Source organism: Archocentrus centrarchus, chromosome 18, assembly GCF_007364275.1.
Source record: "Archocentrus centrarchus isolate MPI-CPG fArcCen1 chromosome 18, fArcCen1, whole genome shotgun sequence".
Taxonomy (NCBI): Eukaryota; Metazoa; Chordata; class Actinopteri; order Cichliformes; family Cichlidae; genus Archocentrus; species Archocentrus centrarchus.
The window spans coordinates 23,480,142-23,492,198 of NC_044363.1; the positions used below are offsets into that span (position 1 = coordinate 23,480,142).

At 41.2% G+C, this 12,057-nt stretch overlaps 1 protein-coding gene across 1 annotated transcript; it reads left to right on the forward strand.

Annotated features, from left to right (window-relative positions):
- Positions 1–289: 289 nt before the first annotated feature.
- gpr78b (G protein-coupled receptor 78b) lies at positions 290–5,022 on the forward strand. Its single transcript, XM_030754009.1, has 3 exons — positions 290–982; positions 1,077–1,190; positions 4,194–5,022. The coding sequence occupies exons 1-3, from the start codon at positions 312–314 to the stop codon at positions 4,429–4,431; spliced, it is 1,023 nt and encodes a 340-aa protein (XP_030609869.1). The 5' UTR covers positions 290–311; the 3' UTR covers positions 4,432–5,022.
- The last annotated feature ends 7,035 nt before the right edge of the window (positions 5,023–12,057 follow it).

Genomic DNA, 12,057 nt, shown 5'->3' on the forward strand with positions numbered 1-12,057 from the left:
GCTGAAAGACGCGACACCCACGCCTTGTTTCACTTTGCGGAGCGTCACACGTGCACCTGTCGGATGGTAACGGGAAACAGTCGGTAAGCTCAGAGAGAGATGGTGGCTGCTGGGTTCAGCACGCTGGATAGCGCTCGTGGAATTTGGAAAGTACGGCGGCGGCCGGCTGCGCGTGGACGCACGAGGATTTAACCGGAATGAATGCGAAGAGCTGCTGGAGAGATGAGCGACGGGTGACCATGGTTGATTTGAGGTTTTTATCAGCAACAACAGGCGCAGGTAACGTGAGAGTGGACTTTCTGGAGTGAGACATGGACTTTGCTGAAATTATTTTCGCTTTGTTCATCGTCGTGGTCGCGATCATCTCGTTGCTGTCCAACTTGTTGGTGCTGCTATGTTTCATCCACAGCACCGAGATACGCCGACAGGTGCCCGGTGTTTTCACCATGAACTTGTCTTTCTGCAACATACTCATCACTGTTTTAAACATGCCAGCCACTTTGGTGGGGATTATCAGAAAGCAGCAGCCGTTTGGAGATTGCATTTGCCACACCGTGAGCTTTCTGGAGACTTTTCTGACTGCAAACACCATGCTGAGCATGGCGGCTCTCAGCATAGATCGGTGGATAGCGGTAGTCTTCCCGCTCAGCTACTCCACCAAAATGCGCTACAAGGACGCGCTGATCATGGTGTGCTACTCCTGGCTACACTCCTTCACCTTCTCCCTGACGGCGCTGCTCTTCTCCTGGGTCGACTACAGCGACGTTTACGCGTCCTGCACCTTGCAGCCAAGCGAGGAAGGCAGCGACAGGATTAAGTTTACAATCTTCACTATCGTTTTCCACGCTACTAGTTTCATTCTCTCCCTGCTCATCTTGTGTTTCACCTACTTAAAGGTGTTGAAGGTCGCCAGGTTTCACTGCAAGAGGATTGACATTATCACCATGCAGACTCTGTTCCTGCTGGTCGATATTCATCCAAGGTAGTTCACCTCGTATATTCTGTGCATGTTTTCTTCCGGTGTAGTTTGACACTGGCCTTGTAGCAAAAGTCTAAATGTTCTTTGCTGTTTTCAGCGTGAAACAAAGATGCTTAGCAGAACAAAAGAGGAGAAAGCAGAGAGCCACAAAGAAGATCAGCATCTTCATCGGCTCATTTATCATCTGCTTTGCTCCTTATGTAATCACAAGGTGAGTCAACTCATACATAATTTAATTTACTGCAAAACAACAGCTTAAAAAAATAACTGGCCCCACATATTTATAAACTAACACATCTTAGCTGGTGTGTGACTATAGTAAAACTAAAATTAGCCGTGATGTAGTGAGCAAATAACCTTATCTGCATCCACACTCATCAGCTTTGTTGCCCTCTTTCTTTAAATGCTGGTACAGTACAAACCCACAGATCTGTCACAATATTAGATCAAATACAAGTAAACAGTTTGTTCCTAGCTCATGTCACACTGCTCATAATTTTAACAACGATTTCCTTAAACCGTGAGACGGCTCCTTAGCCGCCTGTGCTCTTCCAAACAGGATGCCAGGCTTCTTCCACTGACAGACACACATAAAAGAGGCTCCCAGAGTAACGTGGAAATGCTTCAGTGGCCCACAAATCGGCCAGATGTGGTGCTGATGATCCATCAATTTGACATTTGCGGTGTGCGCTCATTTGGGAGGGAAGAAAGAGGACAAATTAACACAGAGCAGGTCTGAGCTGGAGTAACTCCCCTGACCGTGCCTGCCCACTGGAAGTATCCAGAGTGACAGTTGACACCAAAACATCTAATTATGAAAATTTATACACATATTTTATCTTTTGCACTTGTAAATTGAAATATTCTTTGCCTCTTTGGTATTCTGATGCTCCCATTTGATTTCATTGTTCTACACCCACCCCCTGTGAGAAGAATACAGGAGACTGTGCAGAAACGTGGAGAGGGGCTCGGCCATATGGTTTAAGTTTTTTTTTTTAAATGCTTAAAAAAATAACTCCTTGGATAATTTGAGGTGCCTTAATAAAACCTGCATAATGCCTATAGTCATCTGTAATTTCCTGGAAAACATAATTCCTCCACTTTTTTTTCACCCATGTTTTGATTTAATGTTAATGTGGCATTGGAAATTCCTGTAATATTTAATTCAGTCACTAAAGCAGAAGGCTAAATAGACTAGTTGTCCTTTTAATTTCATTTCATTTCGATAAAGTAATCTAACAACCCTTCTTGTATTTACAACCCTGTTTCCAAAGACGCTGAGATGCTGAAATGTAAACAAAAACATAACACACTGATTTGCAAACCATCTAAACCCTTTCTAAAATGGAACATGATACAAAAGCAGGAAATCGAGTCAGATGAGGCTTTGTTTTAAAACGCATCTCTTCATTTTCAACATTTTTGAGAAAAAGTTGAGACAGGGGTGCGTCTGCTGCTGTGTCGCTTCAACATTTCTTCTGAAAACACACTGAGGAGACTAAATGCTGCAGTTTTTAAAGTGAAACCTTTTGCCATTCCTCATTTCACCTGCTTAGCAGCACAGAGTATCATTGACAGAGATTTTTAGATAAAGTCTCCCTCTTAGGGGTTAAACATAAGGATTCCTCTAACATGATAGACTTTGAGGCCTTTCTCTGGTATCTGCCTATATTTTACTTTGTTTACTGTGTCTGCAACCGAAAAGCTTAGATGTGAGCAAATTATTAAAAAGTTCTTCACCTGAAATATAAAAATATACCAAGGGGGAGGACAGCCTCAGAATTGGGTCAATAGGGAGGTTTTCCTTGCTATAGTGTGGTAAGTAAACCCCAGTTAATAAGTCCCCTGAGGTCTTCACCGGGGAAACTTGGTCTTGTCAAAACTTACAGTAACATTAACATTTTATGTTATGCTTTTTAAATGTAATCATAAATATAAGGAGTAGTTGGCCTGCTGGGTAGCCAGTCTATCACCAGGACTCCTTTACTACAAAGTCATACTGTTAGAATATACACAGAATACAGCTTAGTGTTGTCTTGTTAGAATAGGCTAGGCCTTCCCTGAAAAGGACACTGTCTGGGTGGCAGGAGATGCCACTTCAAAACCTGCATTCACTGTTCAGCATTAATGGGCAGTCATAAATGCACAAGGTGCCCATGCTGTGTGCACTAATGCACCCTCATACTGTCAGTGATGATGGCTTTGGAGAGTGCTCTGATATCAACAAGCAATGGTCCTGTCACAGTTCTGAGAATTAAGGACCCAAATGTTGAACCTGAGGCAGACTAAATAACCAAAATCAAACCTTTTATTAGGCTGTAAACAGAAGTTCAAAAAGCATCACAGGGAAAACCAGGGATCACACAGCCAGGAGAGGACCATTTATACACACAGGGTAATCATGGTCATGGGGACAGCTGGGGGAAATGAGACACAGGTGAAAACAATAAAGACAGTTGGGGGAGGAAGCTTTCAAAGGAAAAGCAGGAAATGGCAAAAGATCCAACCAAATACAGAGGACCAAAATACAGTAACACAAAATCTGATCTGGAATTTACAGGAAAAACTGGAACAGAAATTAAAAACCAGATATGTTAACAGATACATTAACTAAGCATTGACCAAACATGACCAAACCTGCGGACCACAACAGGTCCTATTTGTGATTCGTGATTTCCCCCCCCAAAATTATCAGATTTAATTAAAATTAAACAAGATAAATTCTCTTTTCAATCTTTTCAGCATGATGTGTTGTCTGTGTACTGTTTTCACTTTAAATACTGGTCTTTGATTATTATATTTTTGTTAACATTTTACGCAGCCTCCCATCTCTTGAGAAAATGGCTCGAGTTCTTTGTTTGGTTAGTTTTTTATTTAGGCATTTTAAAACATTGCATGTGGTTCCTTTGGAGGAAAAATAATAAAAAGTATGAAAGGTTGAAACATAAAAATCTGAGGTGAAAAAATTATAAAAGATCCCCTTCTTTTGAAAGGTCGGGGTTTAAAAGAAAATCACACCACCTTCCTACCTTTGCCAAAGGGAAAGAAAACCCACACAACTCCATTTTCAAGCCTCTTTTATGATTTTTATGTGTTAAAGGTTTCACGGTCAGTCCTACCTAATCATCTGACAGTAACATCAGGGAAAAGCTCTGAGTGGCTCCTTAACTAAAATGCACTCTGTTTAGTCATGTTTCTCTTGACGTCCCTTCAGGTTGGCCGAGCTTCTCCCATTTGTGGGCATCAACCGCCACTGGGGAATCATCAGTAAGTGCCTGACATATAGCAAGGCTGCGTCTGACCCCTTCGCCTACTCTCTCCTACGTCAGCAGTACAAGAAAGTCCTGGTCGCCATCGTCAACAGGCTACTCCGACGTGACCTGTACCCTTCGTCTGGCCATAACAGCTCTTTAGACACAGAGAATGACTACTGTCTCCAGAGGATCAGTTAATGGCAAATACGGGACGTGACATATACACACACTACAGTGCAGGCCAAAAATAAAGGTTGCCTCTTGGAAAAAAAAAAACAAGGTGGGTGGAGGAGGAAAAAAAAAAGCAAAAGCGAGTGAGGACAGGGTATTGTTAGAATGAGAAAAGAGAGTAGAAAGACGGGACAGACTGTGGGTGGAAGGTGAAAAAAGAGCAAAAAAATAAGGAAGACAGTGGGCGGACACGAAAGAAAAGGCAGTGATATGGGGGAGGATGAATGGGCAATAAGATAAAGAAGAGATGGGTGGACGACAGATAGGGAGCGACAGGAGCAAGGTGGAGATGTTGGGGAGTGTCAGTAATTCAGCAAACCACAGAAACCACACAGATGCGCATGCAGATCAAGTCAGTCTATTTCACTGAATCAGTCATTGGTTCATCTCAAACTGAAGGCGGGCATGGAGATCGGCCCCTTCCTCACTTTGTGCGACATGTAAAAAGTGGCCTTTCTGTACTGTAACCACCACTTTATAGTCATTTTGAACCGGCATGTTCTTGACCCAGTTACATCGCACACACAGAGGCTGGTGGTCGATGAGCAGCCGAGCGAAGACGTGCAAAGGGTGGGTGGGGTGGGGGGACTTTGTTGCTCCTGCTTCTGTATAATGTACCTTCAGTGAATGGATGCAGTCTTAAATGTGGAGACTCAACTGCTGCACATTATTGCCATGTTCTGTATCGACTGTGTTAGACTACTTTGCAGTGTCATGTCAGTCACTTAATATTGATGCACTTTGTCTGATTCTCTCAGAACGCTGAACCTAAAGGAGCCAAAGGCATTTAACACTTACACCCTGATCTTAAAGGATGATTCTGGTGAAAGGCTTTATTTTTATTACCGTCACCAAAGACCAAAGTTAGTCAGTTTCTCGGAATTCTCCGATTTCTCAAGCATGCTTGTTTTTGGAAGTATAGACAGCAATTAATGCGCATCTTTCATTTTCAATAATACCCATTTTAATTATTTAATTTAAAAAGGTGAAGCTTTTATATATTCTATATTCATCACACATGAAATGGAATATTTCAAGCTTTTGTTTTAATTTTGAGGATAATGGCCTGTAGCTCATGAAAATCTCAAATCCAGCAGAATATCTCCTAAGATCAATGAAAAAAGGATTTACAGTAGAGAAAGTTTGTTCATTTATCATGAGTTACTGCTTCAGTGCAGCGTGGCATGGAGGTGACCAGCTTGTGACTCTGCTGAGGTTCTTATTGAAGGCCGGGTTGCTCAGACAGCGGCCTTCAGCTCGTCTGTATCTTTGGCTCGGGCGTTTCTCATCTTCCTCTCGATAGATTCTCTGTGGGGTTCAGGTCAGGTGAGTTGGTTGGTCAATAAAGCACAATGATAACATGGTCAGCAAACCATTTAGTAGCAGTTTTGGCACTGTTGTCAGGTGCTAAGTCCTGCTGGAAAAAGAAATCAGGATCTCCATAACGTTTGTCAGCACATGAAAGCACTCTGAAAGCTCCTGGTAGATGCTGCGTTGACTTGTGACGCTGCCAGTGGACCAGCCACCAACACCAGCAGATGACACAGCACTACAGATCATCACAGTCTGGAAACTTCACAGCAGACTTCAAACATCTTGGATTCTCCACTCTAGGACCTTGATTTCCAAATAAAATCCAAAATTAATTTTCATCTGAAAAGAGAACTTTGTCCCACTGAGCAACAGTCCAGTTCTTGTTCTCTTCAGTTCAGGTAAAGCACTTCTGACACTGTCTGTGGTTCAGGACTGGCTTGATATTAGGAATCCGAAAGGTGTAGCTCCTTTCCCGAAGATGTCTGTGCATGTTGGCTCTTGATGCAATGACACCAGCCTCAGTCCACTCCACTCGACATTCTTGAGTTTTCTTGATAATCCTCTCAAGGCTGTGGTCATCCCTGTTGCTTGTGCAACTTTTCCTGACACACATTTCAGCTCCCTGTGAACAGCCAGCCTTTTTTAGCAATGTTTATCTGTGGCTCCTTGAAATAAAACTATAATTTAAGGTAGTAGATTTCTGAGTTTCATGAGCTACAATGACCAAAATTACACCGATTACACCAATTCTACACCAATTCTACATATGAATGTTTACCTTTTTTCAGTTAAATTAAAAAAGTACATTTTTCCACAATATTGTAGTTTTTATGAGAAAGAGGATAAAAAATTTGTTCACCTTGAAAATTCCCAGATTATATGTTATTATGCAACTGAGTCATTATCTAATTAAATATGAACTGCAAACTCTTAGAAAAGAAATTTAAACACTGGACAAAGCCAAGTTCATAATTTTGCTTTTATTGTATGGATTTAGGAAATCTTCTTTTATCACACCATAACTTCAGAATGCCATTTTAGCTAACACATGAAACCATGAAACTTCATTAGTTGAGTACGTACATTAGGAAAATTAAATTTTGCTTCACAATTGTTTTTGAAATTTTATGTCGAAAAGGCACATGTGCTAATTTGCATAAATTTTCAATGGGCAAAGTGCATTTAAATAAACAACTAAATGGGTTTGTTTTGGACATTTTCCACCCGCTTCTCTTAAAGAAGCCGTGGAAATAAGATTAGGCAGCGCATAACAGTTTACCAAATACACATAAGCTGCAAGTTAATTTAAGAGTTGGAGAGTTAATGAAGAGAATGAAAAAAAATGTTTGTATGTTTGTTGGCAACACAAGAAAACACGGCATATTACCAGATTCATCCTTCTAAGTGAGAGTTTTTAACTGAATGTACCCGATCGCCCACTTTTAACTGAAATGCATTTGTACAATTGTGTGTTGTTTTGCCAGCTGACAGGAGAAGATGTTTCTATGGATATTTACAAAATGTTATTACATACTTTGCACTGTACAGAACAACTTTTTGGTCTAGATAAATGAGGAGCAACGTGATGTAGCATAGGAGTATTTTCAAAGTGCTTTAAAACACATTGTTCTGTGTTTGTGCCAGATTTGAATATGTGACTTTTCCAGCTGTTCAATACTTTAACCAGAATAGCTGCTTTATTATTATTGTTACTAAAAAAAAAAAAAAATCTGTTTATTTGGATGTATTTTACTCACATGTATTTTTCCTCCTGTGAGCCACTTGCTGTTCTTTGGCAGTGTGATGAGCTGTTAGTGGAATATGTGCAATAATAAAAGCTGTCAATTATAAAATACAAATATGAATATTTCCACTGTAATGTTGCTGAGTGCACATGAATGCCCTTGAGTTACGTCATATGTCAGGATTAAATTTGTGAGCTTTTAAACTAAATTCAGCCTTGGACACCAAAATACAAAAATCAAGTATTTTATTTAAATTTGGAATCATTACATTCAGATTTTAGTATGTTAAATAAATAAAGGTGAAATAGAGACATTGGAAAAGGCAGCATTCTCAGTTATTCTCTAAGTAATAAAAAGCTTTTTGGTTCACACCTGTTTCTGCCCCACAGTCCTGACTATAGAGCAGAAAACATGCAGCATTAAAAATAAAAAAAAATCACTGCAGTGTCACATGGACAACTTCTTTTGCAATATTGGCAAGTATAATTAAAGAGATCAAAGTTCATCTTTGTCAATTAATATATTCAAACTCAGTAATGAATCTCTTTTAATCAGATGCGTGGATGCAGATCAGCAGTGATTACTGGCAGCATTAAAATTAGAAATCTCCATTTTTTTGGTGGCTTATTCAACCACCGGCACGTCTGAATCCAAGCAGTTACTGCTTTATTAGAAAAGCAGCTCAGGCTTGTGCAGAAGCCAGAGCTTGGCTATTTTAGCACCTCTTAATTAACCCCAATCACCAGAACCTGATAAAGGAGAAACTGGTAATTAAAACTGCTCAAATGGAAAATGTATGCATGGCACAATATGTGTCACAGCTGCTCGAGTTTAAAAGCACTGAATCGACTGAGCGAGCTGACAGACTAACAGGCCTCTCTTGAAAATGTACTTTCTACATGGCTATTAATACATGACTCCTCTCACACTCAAGTGTAGCCTGAGGAGAGTTTAAAGATAGTTTACCTCAGAAGGACGTTGCATTGTCTGCATCAGCTGTAAATACCTTGACCTCCTTCCAAACTTCAGTCTACCATAAGAATACTTACAGGACTGATTTGTTGATGAGGTAGATGAAATCATAACCTTGTGATAAAAACAACAACAAAATCCAGGATAAACTTAATAAAAAGACTGGAAGAGTCTCGTTTCATTTAAGCAGCTTGTTTTCTATTATTTGTGTAGAGTGTTGATGGAGAAGGACAGAGAAGGACAGAAGGAGCTGCACTGTGTCTTTGAATATGATAGGGTACTGAGAGGAACTGTGGCACTGCATGAGGAAGTCGAGAGTGGCAGAGAAGTATGTGAGGGTGGTGCAGAACATGTATGACAGTGGTGAGGTGTGAAGGAGGAGTGACAGATGGGTTCAAGGTGGGGGTGGGATAACATCAGTGATTGGCTCTGAGCTCCTTCTTTGTTTCCGATGGTGACGGACAGGCTGGCAGATGAGGTCAGGCAGGAGTCTCTGTGGACTATGATGTTTGCAGACGTCATCGTGATCTGTGATGAGGGTAGGGAGCAGGTGGAAGAGAGCCTGGAGAGGTGGAGGTATGCTCTGGAGAGAAGAGGAGTGAAAGTCAGTAGAAGCAAAACAGAATACATGTGTGTGAATGAGAGGGACACAGGTGTGACAATGAAGCTGCAAAGAGTAGCGATAGTGAAGGTAGATGAGTTAAACTAGCTGGGGCCAACCATCCAAAGCAACTGGCAGGGTGGAGTGGGTGGAGACGAGTGTCAGGGGTGATTTGTGACAGAAGGACAGCAGGAAGAGTGAAAGGGAAGGTTTACACTGACAAAAAGACAAGAGGCAGAGCTGAAGATGCTCAGATTCTCACTGGGAGTGACCAGAATGGCCAAGATTAGAAACGAGTACATCAGAGGGACAGCTCAGGCTGAGCAGTTTGGAGACAAAATTTGACACGCAAGGCTGAACTGGTTTGTGCAGGGGACAAAGGATGTTGAAGATGGAGCTGCCAGGCAGGAGGAAAAGAGGAAGACCACAGAGAAGATTAATGGAAGTAGTGAAGGAGGATGTGCAGAGAGTTGGTGTGAGCGGTGAGGAGGATGCAAAGAACAGAATGAGATGGAGGCAGATGATCCACTATGGCGACCCTTAAAGGGAGCAGCTGAAAGAAGGAGATTAGTTTGACTGTTCCAATCTACAGCTTCATGCACAGCTATCCCGTGTTTGCAAAAAACTCGACTGATTTTAAGTCTACAAATTTGACTTTTAGCTGTTTGTTCATAAACAAGCAGTTGGAATGGTTCTAAGCACTTGGTCGTGGATGCACACCTTTTTTCTCCAGCATTCTTTCCCACAGAGACACTTTATCAAAATCACGCTTTACAAGTACATGCATGTTTTCCATGGAGGGTCATGTCTCCCATGAGGCTTCTTTTCCATTCAGTTTCTGGGGCGTGCAGTAATTTGCATAATACATGATCGTGCTAAGGATCTAATCAATATTCCTGGTTTAGCTGAAGGATGTAGTAGTAATTTTACTTTACCGCTACACCATCCTCCACCTGCCGGCATGATGAATAACCAGACTTCCAGTTATGCTAATTAAACTCTGCTTAGCTTCAAGAAGAAAGGACCCTAAAATAAACTCAATAAGAAAAACAGCTCATCTTCAAGATGTACCAATAACATTTTCTTTGCCTCACAATCCCTGGGGTTTCTGTAGGGACTGTGAGGCTGTAAAGCTCCTAAACTAATGTGTAGTTTGAATCATGTCAGGCGGCATCCACCTCGACTGACTAGAAACAAATTAATTCTCAGGTTTTGCATTATTATAGTTTGAGAATCATTGTTCTTTAAAGTGGATTTTAAATTTGGAATGTTACTTGCTTGTGAGGTTTATTTAATCAATCACAGCCAGTTGTTCTAAGCTCCTGAGTTGGACTCAAGCTTACCCACTTTATTTAGAGAGGTGAGCAGAATAGCAATAAAAAAAAGGGGGGGGGGGGGGGGGGGGGGGGGGGGGGGGGGGTCATGGTTATTTGAGAAAAATGTCCCTCTGGGACTTCCAACTGCTTTATGAAAAGTCACCTGCTCCAATTTTTGATTCAGTAAAGTCTAATAAAGCTTAATCACAAGCTACATGTAGCCCTATCAGTGTGAACATCAAACACTAATGGAGGTAATTTGTTAAAAAGAAAAACAAACTGACACCAAAGAGAGAAGGCCGGAGTAATAACAGTTACAGATAGCATTAGGCCAAAAGATGCCACGTACTGAAAGCAAGTGCCAGCTGTACAGCTAGATATAAAACATCAGGATACTACATCAGGTGTGTTCTATACACTCACTGGCCACTTTGTTAGGTACACATGTTTAACTGCTTGCTACCACAAATATTTAATCAGCCAATCACATGGCAGTAACATTTAGACATGTAGACATGGTCAAAACGACCTGCTGAAGTTCAAAGTAAGCATCAGAATGAGGAAGAAAGGCGATTTAAGATTTAAGATTTAAGATTTAATTGGTGCCAGACGGGCTGGTCTGAGTATTTCAGAAACTGCTGATCTGCTGGGATTTTCACACACAGCCATCTCTACGGTTTACAGAGGATGGTCTGAAAAAGAGAAAATATCCAGTGAGTGACAGTGAAAATGCCTTGTTGGTGTCAGAGGTTAGAGGAGAATTGCCAGACTGCTTTGAACTAATAGGAATGCAACAATAACTCAAATGAACACTGGTTAAAACCAAAGTATGCAGAAGAGCATCTCTGAACACACAACATGTTGAACCTTGAAGCAGATGGGCTACAGCAGCAGAAGACCACAGTGGGTGCCACTCCTGCCAGCTAAGCTCAGGAAACTGAGGCTACAGTTCAGCCTACCTGATTACTGTTGCTGACCATGTCCATCATGACCAACAGTGTACCCATCTTCTGATGGCACCTTTGGGATGTGGTGGAATGGGAGGTTCACATCATGGATGTGCAGCTGACAGATCTGCAGCAGCTGTGTGACGCTCTCATCTCAACATGGACCAGAATCTCTGAGGAATGTTTCCAGCACCTTGTTGAATCTGTGCCATGAAGAATTAAGGCAGCTCTGAGGGCAAAATAGGTCCAACCAGCACTAGCAAGGTGTATCTATTAAAGTGGCGGGTGAGTGTGTATTTAGATTTATTAATCTAAGTTAGTTAACAGTATTGTTTGAAAGTAATTAGTGAAAAAACAAACAAACATTTAAAACAAAAACTAACCACTGCAGGTTTAAGAAGCAGTAGCTTCTTCTTTAAACCTGTGACAACACTGCATGCTGTAAGGAACATAGACCCAAACGCAAGACACCAGGAGACAATTTATATCTAAAATCCATTTTTAAAATTCAGGCAAGAGTCATAAACACACAGACAACCTTTAATGGAACAGTACCAGCAGGAGAAAGGCAAAAAGCAAAGTCTAACAATCTTTCATACACAGAATCACCGATACAGGAAAAATAAAAACACAAAAAATTACATGAGCACTTTACTAAAAATAGCAAATCTGGCGGCTGGGCAGCAGGTACAAGCACT